Genomic DNA, 16,585 nt, shown 5'->3' on the forward strand with positions numbered 1-16,585 from the left:
CACCATGTGACTCTGGGCAATAACTTGCTTAATCTTCCCGACGGCCCCCAGCGCCTAGAGACCCTTACGGGTGATTGTTCGCGCTTTACAAATGTGGATTATTATTATTATTATTACCTAGTAGCGACTGACTTTACCTGCCTTACCATCACAACAAGCTTCTTTTATGATATATATATACATATAGCAGTGGCAGGTGGACCATTAAAAGAGCAAGGCCTGCTGCTCCCCTTTTATGATGGTCCTTTTGGAACATCCAAACAAATAGTGGGTGTCCCTACAGAGTGTCACTGGGTTAGCGATGTCCGGTGAAACGCGAACCAGTCGAGTAGAGTTCACAATTCATCATTACATTGTGTCCTGTTTGACCGCACAGTCGGTCTCAGTCGTGAGACCAAGGATTGAATGGTCTCTTGCGTCTGGGCTGTCCGTTACATGCTGGTGTTGGGACGCTGTATATTGGTGAAGACATTGTGTGTGGGGGTCAAGTTGAAGCTCTTACAAGCGACTCAGATAAAGGACCATCACAGCATTACAGCATGCTGGGCTACTCTAAGAACTTGTGAAATATCATTTTGTTTTGTTGCACATTAGAAAATGAGGCATGACGACATTTTATGGCACTGGGTTACAGAGAAAACTCCGCAAACATGAATTTTCTGTATACTTAAGTGCACATAGGAATTAAAGGTACATTTTGTTTGGATGTATGACGGTACGACGCGGGCTATTACCACGCGTACCGTTACAACGCGTGTTTTACAACGCAAGTCGTTACCACGACTTGCGCTGTAGGGTGCGGACTTAGGAATAGTTTAATTTACTATTCCAACACCAGTCCCCGTGGATAGTAGGGAAGGTGTTGGAATAGTAAATTAACTATTCCTTGTCCTTGAGCGCCCCCAGCGCAAGTCGTGGTTACGACTGGCGTTGTAAGAGACACGTCGTAATAGTAGCGCGGGGTAACATCCGCGTCGTAAAGGATGTTCCCCATTTTGTTCTTGCTGGTAATTCACAAAAAAAGAGTGTGCACAATCACAGCCTGCACAGCCCAGTCTAGGTATTTGTGCTTGGATAGTCCTGGATGTGCGGTATGCCCAAGGCCAAGTGCATTTCACATTCACAGAAAAGCACTGAAATATGTGCCCAGTGCCCCTGTACTTCCCAAACAACAGTCCTGGACAAGCAGGGGAAGCTGCAGTCCAGGCAGGGGTCAGAAATGCCTTCAACCTTGGAACCAACCCAATCAGCACTCAACTCACCAGAATCCTCAACACCTCATACTGCATCACCCATGATCTTCCACCAGAAAAGGAAAATAATAACTAAAGGTGCATTACCTGGTGTTGAGCTATTGATTTCCTGGCACACACTAATCCCAATTTGTCTTTGAATGTAATAAAACAGCTGTTTAAGTATTATTTTAATAAGTCAAGAATGACCCCAGCGAAATGAGTATAATCATAAACAGATTACTTATAAAGTGTAACATGATGCCACTCTTGTTTTAACATGTTTAGAACTGTTTAGCAAAGTGTGGATTCTCCTCTTTCACCCACTCTGCCCCTCCAAAGACAACAGTTAGGTCTGCAACTAGCTGTGTTACTTATGAGCATTTCCTTGCTTGTCTGTGAAACAGAACAATATGAGTATTAAAGAGCCCAAAAAAGTATTTAATTTTTCTCTTAAGTTTTTTTCCCCAAAAAGTTTGATGGTTTCCCCAGCTCCTTGCCCTCAACGGCCCACCCACATTTCACAAAAGAAGCACACACTCTTAAGTAATACAACCAGGGTTAGATTTATGAAGACAACCACAATTTATGACATTTGAAAGCTAAGACTGTGTCTGATCATAGATGGCACCTGTTTGAAACATTAACTAATATTTCCTAACCAAACATGCAAAATATATGAGTTTTATGAGGAAAAGGCTTAAATGTATATTACTCATGAAAAACACAATTTCCTCTGCTTTCTGACCTAAGTTTTAATATTTTGTACCTTGTTTTTAAAACATACCTGTTTAGGATTAGGCTAGTTAACAGATTTTGAATTTAACTTTAAAATACTATTTTCTCCCATTTAAAAAAATATTTCCCTAACCTGTTGTTTCCGCCTACATTGTGCTTAATTTGTAAAATATTAAGTGCCAGGGCTCTGACCACGAAGCCACTGCAGCTTGCACCACCCATCGCCCCTGTCATCGCTGCCAAAACAACCACTAACCGTCTCTCTCGCATGTAAATGCGGCACTTCAGATTATTCCAGGTCCCCAAAGCTAAATTACACGAGCAGCGCCACCTTGTGGCAGACTACCCTAAGTGTGGTGTTGACAATTTGGTGCTGGTGCCGAGCACCGGAAACCAATCAAGTGCCGGTGCTCAGCACCAGAAAGCTTTGGCTCAAATTAAGCACTGCTACATTCTGCTCCTCCCCTGCCTCATAGTGAAAAGGGGAATAATGGTGGTCTTCTACACGCTTTTTGCACACCCTCTCCTGGTTCTCTGAGGTGAAACGCATGTGTGGTGAAATTTATGGGAAGAGCACTTACAAATATTTGTACATATTAGCTAAGTTGCACCAGAGCAGGTAGTCACTACGTTTTAAACAGGACTTTCCTGTACCCCCTGATGTACCCCTGGCAAAGCCCATATGTTTGATTTAAGATTAAAAAAAAATAGGGGTGTCTAAATTGCTCACTCGAGTTAGGTATGCACTTGTATTTCACAGATATATGCCCCTTCTAACAGTTTAACTTAAACTTACAAAATATGAAGTTATTCCAAGTACTCTGTATAGGTTATCTTCAGCCTATAAAAACGTGTGTGTGTCACTTCCTTGGAGTTCTCACCTTTGTTTCTTCCTGGAAAAAACTCTTTCCTCTGTCTGAAAGTTATAAAAACGTTTTTCAATTATTGAAAATAAAACCAAGGCTACCTTTTTTCAAATCTGAAAAGAGTGTTTTAATGCAATTGTTTTAATTTATCATGCTGGAGAAAAGCAAGTGAATTATATTGCAAATAATAGAAAATCCCGATAAAATTTCCTTCAGGGTTCTATGGGGCATATTACCAACGATTAGCGATATTTATCGCTAACGATGCTTAGCAACGGATTTTTTAACGCTAAGCATCGCCGGAAATTATCGCAGAGATAACTTGCTATTAGCAAGGTTTCTCTCAGAAGTGATAAAAATCCTCGCGCTAACTGCCAAATGAGAGATTATCGCTGGAAAACCAACGATAATCTCTCGAAGTTTGGCGTTAGCTTGATGAAAGGGGCTCACAATCTTAGCCATGATATCCACCTTGCATAGGATATCATGGCTAAGTCAGGAAAATACCAGGTGTAAAAAAAGCAGTGCTAACCGCGGTTAGCGCTGCTTTTTTATCACTAACAGGGTTAGCAAAATCCTTGATAATAGTAGAAATGTCGCTTAACAACATTTCTCCTATTATTTTTCTCTGGAACGCCCCCTTTGCATCTCATTAGAGATGCAAGGGGAAGCGTAGAGAAAAAGGGTGCTAACATGCGAATTTGCGTGTTAGCACCCTGTTGCTGATAGGGAGATAAATTTATCTCCGCTTTCTTGGCTTTTAAAGCCAAAAAAGCAGAGATAAATCCCTTGATAATATGCCCCTTATATTTACAGATAAATAATAGGTTGGCTCTCACATATGGGGTTTTGATGTGTAAAACGTGTGCTGAAACATATGAGAAGAACACTTACAAACATGTGTATATACTAGCTAAGTTACACCAGATCAGGAGTTCACAACATTTAAGCAAGATTTTCTTGAATACTCTGGTGATGTATCTCTGGGGATGCCTGTATGTTCGATTTGTGATGGAACTAATAGAAGTGTTTAAAAGTTGTTCACACATGAGTACGTTACACACTTGAAAAGCACAGATTTGTGCCCCAACATTGTAACTTAAACTTGCAAAACTTATAATTTGCTATTTGTGCTCTGCATAAGATTGTCGACAGCCATGAGAAACCCTTGTGTATTAGATCATCAGAGTTTTTACATAGATTCTGTAATGTTCTGTGCTGTGCCTCTGTATGTTGTGTATCTGTTGTGTTATCTGTAGATCGTCTGACAAGAGCTACAAACCCAGAACACCCCCCTTGGAACCTATTATGCTTCCCGAGAGAGCGTGGGAAAGGATTGGGGTTGATTTAGTTGGTCCTTTTAATCTTTTACCCTCTTCTTCACGTTTTGCCATCGTTGCCATTGATTACTATTCCAAATGGCCAGAGATTCGTTTTATCAGTGAGCCTTCCTCAGCCAATGTCATTTCTTTTCTTAAAGATGTTTTCCTTAGGGAAGGGTTTCCTTCTGTCATTATGACGGATAATGGTGTGCAGTTTGTAAGTTCTGAATTTGAATGTTTTCTTAAACAAGGTGGTGTTTCTCATAAGAAGAGTTCCTTTTATCACCCTCAGGCTAATGGCCTTGTTGAGAGAATGAACCGTGTGTTGAACAATTGTGTGCAATGGGCCATCGCCTGCAAGTGTGTTCTTGAAAATGCTGTTCGCTCCATGTTGTGGTTTTATCACACCACTGCTCATTCGTCTACTGGTGTGTCTCCGTTCGAACTTCTAAGAGGGAGAAAACCCTCCACAAAAATTTGTCCAGGGTAGATGTCGAAATGGGTTAAGATGAATGTAATGGACGGGATAGATGGATTTGTAAGGGACAATGTTACGAAGGTTCAAGCAAAACAGAAAGCCTATTTTGATGAAAGAAAAAGGGCTGTGCCGCATAGTATTCGTGCTGGAGATATTGTTCGTATCAAGAGCCCTGTTCACATCACCAAGGGAAGAAGTACATTTTCTGAGTCTTTAGTTGTCGATAAGGTTTGCGGCAATGCTGTACGTGTTAACAACAATCACTGGTGGAATGTCAGTAAAGTTGTGAAAGTCAATGTCAGGGAACCTGATTCTGTTAACCGTGACCTTTTATCTGATTCTCGCCATGATGCCATGTGCTCTAACGATGTTAATAATGAAGGTGGTGGGTTTCCTGGACTTCGCAGGAGTTCGAGAGTTCCTAGAATTCCTGCCAGGTTTAGGTAACTACTCTAGTCTCCACTCTATTCCATTTCCCTGTTTTTAGTCCTTACTTTACTTTACCTCGCTGTCACTGTCATTCCTCTTTTCTTTTTCTTCCTTTGCTCTTTTCCTTCTCCACTCTTCCTCTTTCCTTTTCTTCTCTGAGTTCTTCCTCTTTTGTTTATAGGAAAGAGGATAATGTAATGTTCTGTGCTGTGCCTCACTGGCACCTGTAGATAGAACTCTCTACCATGAGGATTCTAGGGCTGTTGAGTAGAATGTTAGTATTTTGCCAGTTGAAGCCTGGTGCTCTTTTGTGTCGCTGTGTTCACCAAAAGCTACATTAAACCACAACTTCAGCTTCTACGTCTCCTGTGTTCCTGACTAATTCACCTTCTTGGAAAATGAAACAATCACACCGTTGTAAAAAGTATGAAAATTTGTATTTTTGTAAATGACACTAGGTCAGATTTTTTACTTATGGAGGACGTATATTTGTTCAATTTTGTTTTTTTATTTTACTTGAGAAAAAATAATATTTGCTAATAAAATCTCTAAAAAATAGTTGACAAACTTCTCTACATAACGTAGTTGCGAGTTATATTTTACGGATACGCAATAGAGGTGTTTTGTAGGGATTCACTCTGATACTGAACGTGAGGAGTACTTCACTGCAGAGACTCAGTTTCCATACACTCAAATACCTTGTTATGTTTGACATGTTTGGTGCCAGCCTGTGCCATTCATTTGAAAAAAGTATTTGATACTTCCTTTAAGGGGCTTTGGTCATGTTCCTTCAGACACTGGTTAGTTTGGTCCCAACTCCTAGATATTTGGGGGGTCATTAGGATGTCCGCCCGCCATCCTCACGGGGATTGGGACCGTTCGCCATAAGGGCGGGGGTCCCGTGGTGGGGATTAGGATGCACCCGCCACAGTGGCGGGCGCATCCCTCATTTTTAACATTGTGGCGGGCGGTGCTCTCAGCACACAATGCTAAAAATGCATGTATGCATTTGCATACACAAAGCGGCAGGCACCGCGCGGTGCCTGCCGTTTCATGTATGCAAATGCTGGTGGGTACCACAGGTACCCCCCGTGTGCACCCCCCACCTCTCTTTCACTCTGGGGGCCCGCAGGGGGCCCCCAGAGTGAAGACCGCATGGAAAGGCATCTAACGTAGCCCATGGTAATATGGCTGGAGGTGTCTAACAGACACCGCCACCATATTAAACCTTTTCCGGCCCGGCCGCAAGACGACCGGGGCAGAAAAGCGGCGGACGGTCTTTCCGTCCGCCATACTAATATGGCGGGGGAATTTATGTGAGGATGGTGGGCGGTTTGCCCCCGCCAGGCCGGCGGTGGCTACCGTCAGCCTGACGGGGGCAATCCGCCCGCCATCCTAATGGGCCCCATGGTTTGCAGAATTGTCAATCACATCTTGGTTCAGCCTACAGGCGTGTCCTAGTCTCATCATTTGTCTATGTTCACTCCCTCCTGCAACGGGTTACATGACATACTCGTTTACATCTAAAATCAGTTCACGAGTGGCTCACGAACAGTGGGGAGGAAACACTGACAAATTTAAGACATTGAAAAAAGGATTACTTATTCTCTGTAGCAGATCCTAAGACTAGTTCTTTACTGTGGCTGCCTCTACCTTTGACTTCCTCCTCCTCTCTAAGGATGAAAACTTGTTGCTGCTTTGAACCGACCATATCCTGCTGGTCCTCTAGTAAAATGTATCTGTTCCAAAAATTGGTGGGGGCTAAGAGGTCGCTAAATCACCTTGATATAAAACCACCCTCATGATTTCCTAGACCAGCCAAAAACAACATATTGAAATACTATTTTCTCTTTAAGCATTTAACAATTACAGGCAGAAATCTCTTTCTGTTTTTGAATACTTAACTTTGTACTCTGTAATACTGCATGTCTAATAAATCCTGAAGGACTCTCTAAAGAAAGAGTAATCCGACTGTGTTGACAAAATCCTTTTCTTCAACCAATCCAAAATGGCTGCATTGGCTCTCAGAAACATCTTTAGGATGAACATTTGCCCAATCCAAGAGGACCACTTATACCCTTCTGATGAGACCATGTGTCCTCTCTTAGTGGTACACTGCCTTTGCGTGCATCTGATTCTGTTCCATAAATAACCGCTGTGATGGAATCCTCGCATGCCCTAATACGACTAAATCTGCAACTTCCTGCCAAGCATGAGCTGTCACTAAAACACTCTGTGCATCTGTGTCACAACTCTCAGTCCTGCAGGATCTAATGCTAATGAAAATAAATGATCTATATCTCACCTAACCTGTTAGGACAACACAGCGTCTCACTTGTGAGCCATCTGAAACAACTAAGATTACATTATAATATAGTATCAGATGGTTGACCTCATTTCATTTCAAAACAGATAAATGTATAGATATTCCACATGAGAAGCTTTTTACTTAGAAAAACACATTTCACCACACATTCATGTTTACTCCATCTACACAAATTTTGTATTTATTTATTTATTTGAAATGTTTTATATAGCGCTGGCTAGACCCGGGGGTATCAGAGCGCTTTACATGTGCAAAGACAGGGTTACAGGAGTTAATCAAGGGTACGGTATAAAAGTGATAAAAAACAACACTCCAATTAATTGTGCAAAGACACAAATTACAGAAAACATTCAATGCTCCTAAATCTCTCCGTATCCCAAAAATAAGAGAAGTCTCTTATGAAGAAGCAATAAATGAGGCTGTATTATAAGAAGATTAGAGTGTTAAGAGGTTTTCTGTTCTGTTGTTAAGGTGTTGCGTTTGCTGTATTTGGAGGCACCAATAAAGAGACAAGCCCACGTACTCAGAATTTCTGGTCTTGCCATCAAATTGACCTTTTAGTCCAGTTGGTACACTGGATTGAGACTGCAAATGGAGCGGGCAAGAGTTTCCCAGGAAAGGAATTGCCTATAGATGAACGCTGACTTACAAGGTGAAAGCTGGGGCAGATATCTGCCCTCATTGAGGAGGCTATGACAGGTTGCTTACAGCCCTTGCAACCACTTCATGGGCACCACTCTATCTTGGCCAATGTTGGAACAACAACAATGAGTCAGGAGCCCAAAAATGTCCCCCTTATGAAGGTGGGTTGATCAGTAAGCTCGCAGAGAGAGATGTTTCTGGTTAAGATCATACGGCTTAAGGTTTCTTTTCCATACACTTGCTCCTTTAAAGAAATGTGGGCTCCTGTTGATGGAAGCATCAGGACCTCTTTGTTGTCCATGAATATAGATCAAAATTCTGTATCAAAATGCCCTGAAGCAAGGAATATATCTAGTAGTATCCTTACTATCAAGGATAATTTGGGGCAGTAGAGCCTGTTCAGAAAGGTAACTTTACACCTGAGTAACTCAACACATGTAAATTTACTCTTAAACTTTGTAGTAACCTTACTACTTAAGGATATTTACCATTTCCGAGTGTAAAGTTACTACAAAGTGTAGACATACATGTCCCCACCTCCAAAAACAGTGGATGAAGTCTAAAAAAATCAAATAAGACAATAAAGTCACTATTACTGGTAACTGCAGAGACCTCCACAACTAGCATGGACATCTCCATATGGTAAAGTTTATGAAATGTATGTAAGCTTATTAAAGTTTACAAATAATGGAACAATATGTTGCATTTAATATTAATGTAAATTAATTGTATATATGTATTTTAAATGTAGAACAAATTGACATTGGTACAGCTTCACTAAGTTAATTTTCAATTACTTAAGTAATATAAGTATAATAAACTAAATTAAAATTATTTTGTGAAAGATTTATTCAAAAATACCCATCCAAAGTAAAATGTTTATATTTATCTATTATGAATCAAACGTTACTATTAATTATGTATAGAATTAATTTAAATGAATTTATTTTTTAAAACATTAAAGTTACACTTATTTTTACATTTAAAAAGGTATTTAAAATATTTTATAATAAAATAATATTAACATTTATTTTTTAACGCTAAATTCAATTTGTTTATATTTTTTAAATGCCAAAATATATGAATTTATTTTAGCTTTATTTCCAATGGGATTTCATTTAAAGTCCCTATCTCCGTTATTTTCTATGGGTGGGTATTGCAGTACTAATGGTTGACCGTATGTGGTGCTGGACTTAGGGCCTAATTTAGAGTTTGGCGGATGGGTTACTCTGTCACAAATGTGACAGATATCCCATTCACCATATTACAAGTGCCGTATGATATAATGGACTAGTAATATGGCGGACAGGATATCCATCACTTTTGTGACCGAGTAACCGGGCCCGCCAAACTATTAATCAGGCCCTTGCTCTGAGCTGAAGTACATTTAATACTGTTTAGAGTCCTTTTTGGTTGTAGTAACTATAGAACCACAGTTTGTGAATAGCAATGGTCTCTTCTGTAACCCCCTCCCCGGCACTTCCGTAACCTCTCCGAACTCTTCCATAAACCCCTCCCATTTAGCAGTAAGTTTTCATAATGTTGATGCCACATGTGCTACTAAAATGTAGACGCACATGTGCGGAGCTCTTGTAGGTGGCGGTAGAGAACTCTGCACAGTAAAGATAGGAGTGGCAGAGGCACAGACCTCTGCATGTAGGTTTGTGACTAACATTTTGTGGTACATAAGTATTACTATTGTAGTTCTACTAAATTTATTACAAAAGGGAGGTTGTGAATAGGCCCCAATGTGGTTTTCTTGCCTCTCCTCTCTGTTCTCTTGATCTTGAATGCTTTTGGACTAATATTCCTCAGATGCTGGACCAGTATTTGATTTGGCTATACAGAAGTCCCTGTTTTTCTAACTCATTGAAAACAAATTTTAGGTTAAACATAGGCCACAGACATAAGAACGATATTGGTTGTATGCTTATCAAAATATAGGTCTATTTATTATAGAGCTTTTCTAGACCTACAAGAGAAATAGACTTTAAAAAGTTGAAATCCAAGGTATGGTCTAAATACAATAAATAAACAAGGTACCGTTGGGTTAGGGCCAACAATTACTGTTGTTGTAGCTACACGTTTTTTATGGCTCTACCGTGTTTCTGAATTTTCATGACATGGGCCAGGTATGTCATCCTGATTTAGCTGTGAATTCCAATATGATTGGTGTATGACCCTAGGACAATTGACAAAGCCAGGCAGAGAAATGAGCTCAGGAATCAGAGCAGTTCCCAGCTACAGACCCATGTGGTGGCATTTTAGCATTAAATTCAGATGTCTGAACAGTCATTAACCCCTTCGATGCTGCGGACGGCCCCTGACCGTCCCATGTGACGGTGGGTGTCTGCGGAGGACGGCCCCTGGCAGTCTGAACCCCGCCCACTGATTAGAATTTCAAAACTGTGGCGGCATTCGCACTGCGGTCAAGGCGTTAAGGGGTTGGTGGGAGGATCTGTGACTAGACAGCATTGTTCCTTGACAATACTAGGGCACATGAACGAGCTTCACATCTTGCGTACTGACCAGGGTGATGTCTTCCTTTGCGGACGCTGGGGATCACGGTTTGATCCCCGGCACCGGCGGCAGGAGTCTGCCCAGCACCATGTGACTCTGGGCAATAGCTCGCTTAATCTTCCCAATGGCCCCCAGTGCCGGGACACCCATGGGTATCTGTGCGCTTTACAAATACTGGATTTGTCCGTTCTCTCACGGAAGCAGTACGGTGCATGTACAGGGTCAAAGAACACAACCTGTTAGCCCAGAGGCATCAAAGAAATCTACGGATTTGAATTAGTCCATGTGCCGCACAAGTGTGTGACATGACTAGTGATAACTTGGATGACATATTTAGCTTATGTAGCTTATGCAAAGATATGTTTTAATTTTTATTTTTCGGAGTTTTATATAGCTCGAACTTGACCCGAAGGTATCGGGTATCAGAGCGCTTTACATAGCAACAGTTGCGTTACATGAGGACACATTTTTTTTTTGTTAGGCACGGGGATATTAAGTTATTTGCCCAGAATCACAGGATGTTCAGTCGCGTCGTTGCAGAGACTCGAACCCAGTTCCCCAAGTCTGAGGACGACCGCCCTAGCCGTTAGGCCAACTCCTCAACTCCTCTTCCAAAATGTGGCCAAGTCAAAGAATGTTCCATCATAGTTTGTCACGCATTAAGGACTGAACAGCTGAGGCCTTTGTTACAAGTTTCCAGTTAACTCTCTGGGCAGATATCTGGACAGGATTCATGATTGCAGCTGGTATCTGTCCATGAGTTAATTGGGATTATGAGTCAGAATGGGGAATAACCTGCCAGATTTGTATTGAGCAGGTCCTGCACTGCTGGTGTTCCTCCATTCCAGGAACTTCAACACAGATGTTTACCACCTGCTGGGAACTGGCGCTAGGTATCTCAGGGGTTGATGGTGGGAGTATAGGGCTGGTAACGGGTTCGCCTTTAGGGGCAGGAGAGGATTGTAAGTCTTTGGCAGGAGCAATGTTTGCTTCCACCGTGGTGATATAGGAGGCAGGTGTGGGTTGGGCTGCCCCTCGGCCTGGAGCGCCTATCACTCTTTACCAGTGGTTTTAACAAGTCCAGATCCACACCTTGTAAACTGAATATATGGCGTGTGTTAGCAAACCATTACTTTGCATGCTTCTACTGCAATGTTTTTACTTAGCAACTACCGTTACTTTGCACGCTTTTTACTTCGCACGCATTTAAAACGCAACTGCGTAGTAATAATCTAAAGTTGCTTTAACTCCGCAATGATTTACTACTCATAGCACTACATCGTATTTTTCCTCGTATTAACTATAAAATAATCGTAATAGTAAATATCCCCTGTGACACAACACTACCCAAAACCCACAAACACTACAGTACCCATCACTACTTAAACAACACTACACTACCCTAAACCCTGATACACTACCCCCTACACGACCATCCCCCTTCCACCAGTCCTGTCTCTACACTCTAACACCACCCTGCACGACCTCGCCACACTATCCTAAACCATAAAACACTACCCTACACTACACAAACACCACACCACTACCCAAACCCAAAATGAGTACCCCTTTAACAACCTTTCACCTTCCCCCACTCCTGTTCCTACAGTCAAACACTACCCTGCACGACCCTGACAACACTACCCTAAACCCTTAAACACTACCCTACATTACACAAACACCACAGCACTACCCTAAACCCTAAATCACTACCCCCTGCATGTCTGACCCCCTTCCCCCAGCCCTCTCCCTACACTCAAACAGTAACCTGCATGCCCCTCTACACTAGCCTAAACCCTAATGCACTAGCCTATTCTACACAAACACTACAACACTACCCTAAACGCTAAAACTCTACCCCCTGCACATCCCTACCCCGACCCGACCCCTAGTCCTGTCCCTACTCCCCAACACTACCCTTCCTGACCCCAACCACTACCCTAAACTGAAATACACTACTCTACACTACTCAAACACAGCCCTACAACCTAAAAGACTACCCCCTGCACGACCCAAAAAACTACACTTACCTCTCTCTCCTCTGTGGTTCCTCTCTGCTCTAGCTTCCAGCGACATCAGATCTGCACGTCGTTGTTTGGAAACGGAAGCGCCTTCCAAAGAGCGATTTGGATAGGGCATACCTTTACAACGCACGTGTTGTAACAACGCTTGCAATGTAACAACTTGCGTACTAATGGTACGCGTTATAAGCGTAGTTACACTTGCAAAGTAATTGTATGCGCACTAGCAGCCACAAAGTAAGGGTTGATTACCGTGTCCAGTGTCCCGAGCCAATAATGTTGGGTCTTGAAACACCAGACACCTTGTAGTTGCTGGGGGGAGTGGTATTACCCCTAGTCTCTAGGCAACTCATAACGAGGGCAGGGTCGAAAGAAGGGGTTTGCTGTTTTGACGATGATTCTATATGGGAATGGAGTAATAAAGCCAGTTCATTTATACTTATTGCTTTTGCCATTCAGTATTATGTAAATATGAGCCTGGTGGATACAGATTATGCACAGATCTTCTCTCTGTACATAGGCACACACAAGTTAACTCTTAGCCCATCCTCACTACACAGAAATCTTACGTGAAAATTGGTTGTGCCAAGTCTTTTCCTACATCAGGTTTAATGGCATCATATCTATACATTGAGCTAACGCCTGGCTGTAGACATTTGATTTCCTTTGGAACACCTGATTTAATATTCAAGAATCAATCCTGTTTCAGAAGCGAATGCATTGGATATTGGTTTGATCACTGTAAGACACAGTTATTTATTTGTACTCATTACAAATACTAAAGTAAAGCAACGGACAATGGATTGACCGGTTTGAGTGAAAGAGGTATGACTTCAAGACTGGATAACAATATGGTGTGAGTGGATGAAGTGGAAGTTTTGAGATTTAACCCCTTGCATGCTCATGACGGAACCATTCCGTCACGAGCCACGGTGGTGCTGTGCTGGTGATGGAATGGTTCCCTCACGGCCCGGCCGCCGCGCCTGCGCGGCACTGATTTCGTGCCTGCGCTGAGCGTTCTATTAGGCGGGCGGTGGCGCTGTGCTTCCAAGCACAGCGCCACCGCGGCTTGTGACGGAGTGGTTCCGTCACGAGCATGGCGGCGCCGCGCGGCCCCCCTCCCCCTAGCGCCTCGGTGGAATTACCGCCGCAGCCAAGGGGTTAAGGTACCAGCTGAAGAATCATACCTACAATCAATAAATGAAGAACATACTCCTTAATCAATAGACGAATGTGTCTCTAAGGGGCCGATTATGATTGCGGTTTTTCCGCATCCTCCGGGCCGGCGGAAGTGTCCGCCGGCCCGGAGGATGCGGAAAAACCGCTGCGGAGCCTACAAAGACCCCCGCCAGATCAGGATGGCTGGGGGGTCCGGAAGACCGTCCGCAGCTTTTCCGCCGCGGTCGCCTTCCGACCGCGGCGGAAAAGCTCTAACATGTTTGGCGGTGTCTATCAGACACCGCCAGGCATATTAGGATGTCTGCAGTGCTATGACTTTCCACGGCGGCATTTCCGCCGTGGAAAGGCATACGGACTTTTGTTTGGGGGCCCGTTGCGGGCCCCCAGGGGTGAAGGGGGGGTGGGGGGTGCACATGGGGGGGGACCTATGGTACCCCCCTGCCTTTGCGTGCACGAAGCGGCAGGCACCGCACGGTGCCTGCTGCTTTGTGCATGCAAATGCACTGCTTTCATTTTTAACATTGCGGCGGGTGCTGCTTCAAGCAGCACCCTCCGCAATGTTAAAAATACAGGATGTGACCGCCAGGGTGGCGGTCACATCCTAATTTGTACGGAGGGACCGCCGCTGCCCCTGCGGACGGTCCCTCCTACTCTGGGGTGGCGGACGGACGCCATCCTAATCGGCCCCTATATTTGGGCTGAGTGATTATCCTCCCAGATTTGTGATAGGGTTCTCTTCATGAAATGAACCCCCTACAAGAAATGTTAAAAAGGTAAAACTTTGTCTGTGCTGTGAAGAACAAGAGACATTATTTGAGGAGGTTAAAAAATTACATTAAATGCAGCAGCATGGACTGACTTCGAAAGTGAAATGTATTGTGCATTTATCTTGGATGCCAACTTTGGTGCTGTTTTACCTCAGTTTCACATTGAAAGAGACTAGAACACTGTATTATTATTTACATATTTGGTACAATATTCTGTAGGAAGATATTTTGATATTGAATGAGAAGAACCCTGCTTGTTCCTAGGGCAGTTCAATATTATGATTATCTAATGGGGTGAATCATGCACAACAGTACAGACCCCCATACCTCTGGTATTCTTGACAGAGATCAGTGGCACAGAGAAAGCATCAGCAAAACCTTGAAGGTTATTTGGCAGATAATACAAGTTAACTTTTCAAATTAATCTCATAAGAGACATAAAAAGGGATTTAGCAAATGTTCTTCCTAGATGGACATAACATTTAAAACTGATTTCTAGAGGCTGTGGAGCAAGGACTGTAAAGGGTATGACTCGAATGATGGGAGGGCTGGTAATGGAGTTAGAATGGGTAGCCATAGAAACAGAAGTTGAGGCTTCCAAAGAAAGGGATACAAGTTGAGCGACTTGTTGTCGATAGATGGCTTCGATAACATATGGTTGAAGAGGCAACTCAAGGCTTTTGTAAGATCATCACAGAGCTACCAGTTGAGTTACTAGTCAGAGGTCACAAAACGATACTTGCAATACCTAAAGAAAGGGGAAGTTGTAACTTGTGTTATTATTTCTTTAAGTGTGCTGTGTGCGTATGCTTGGGTTCACCACCACGCACAAATGTATTGCATCTTTTGTATCAATCAGCCCTTGCCTCAGAACAGGTCCACCAGGACCAGAACCAATAATTATTTACTTTCAGGTTGACATCACTTGGCCAATTCTCTCCACACTTCCATTGGTCCATCTCTTCTGTATTGAGTTGGCATTTATTGGGGTCACTTGAGAAATCTTTGATTTCGATACCTGTCGGCTTCAGATGCACTTCATTTACAAGGGACACGCACCGAGTCCTCCCCAAGCCTACCACATGCATAGAGCATTGCACCCTCCAACCCCACACAGTTAGTTTCACCCCCAAGACAGTGCTTTTCATCAGATTACTTCCAGCTGCAGGGTGCCATCTATGAAGGGGTACCCCACAGTGCCTTTCAAGTAGTTTCTTGCTTGTTTGTGATTTGCTTGTGACTTCTTTTTCCTTCCTAACCACTCCTAATGTCATTTGCTCTACTTCTTGCAGTCATGAAGGGCACCCACTACATCCCGCTTAGAGTCACAGTAGAAATCGCCCCATTGGCAAAGATGTTGCTTGTTGCCATCCTGGCCAATGGAACTTTGATGAGCGACACAGCAGAGTTCCAAGTGCACAAGTGCTTCAAGAACAAGGTAAGAGCTGGAAACGAATAGCGTGGGAGACCACGCGTGGGGCACTCGCCGCTGACCTCTTTCTCTTCTATATTTTATATCACTCTCTCCTTCTCTGCTCTTCCTCTCTCTGTTGTACTCTCTTCCTCTATCTCTTTGTCTCCTGTCTTTTTGACTTTCTCGATTTCTCTATTTTTAGCACATTTGCCCCTGACTCAATCCCTCTTCTTCTGCTTGTGTGAATCTATGCTCTCCTCTCACTTCATCATCAGAATGGTATCAGGTCCAGATCCTTAAACCATTCAAATTACAACCCAATACATACATAAACAAGTTAAACAATAATTATAATTGCTATTACAATACTATTCCAAAGCATACAAATATTTCTTTCAAACTGAGTGCATTACTAGGAACTCTGTTAGTGGACACATTGATAAAGTGGATGCCTCCACAAATTCTAGATGTAAAAGGCTTAATGTATGGATCTTGACATGGTCAGCTGTCGAATCGAAAGCCTCTCGCGGCACGGTGGACTGCGCCACCATTGTATGTTCTTACTGGCCTTTTATCTTCCTGTCCAGGGCCTTAGAATCACAATCCCAAGAGGAGGGGATGTCCATGCTTTTGGTGGTGACCTCCTCAGAC

The 16,585-nt window shown here is 43.0% G+C and overlaps 1 protein-coding gene across 1 annotated transcript in view; it reads left to right on the plus strand.

Annotated features, from left to right (window-relative positions):
• The window catches only part of LOC144768023 (alpha-2-macroglobulin-like protein 1), a 304,226-nt gene that overhangs the window by 151,422 nt on the left and 136,219 nt on the right, over nt 1-16,585 (plus strand). Inside the window, exon 14 of the mRNA XM_078651421.1 lies at nt 15,813-15,958. Coding sequence (XP_078507547.1) covers nt 15,813-15,958 — 146 coding nt within the window. The remainder of the gene's footprint in view (nt 1-15,812; nt 15,959-16,585) is intronic.

This window comes from Lissotriton helveticus, chromosome 7 (assembly GCF_964261635.1).
Source record: "Lissotriton helveticus chromosome 7, aLisHel1.1, whole genome shotgun sequence".
NCBI classification, from domain to species: Eukaryota; Metazoa; Chordata; class Amphibia; order Caudata; family Salamandridae; genus Lissotriton; species Lissotriton helveticus.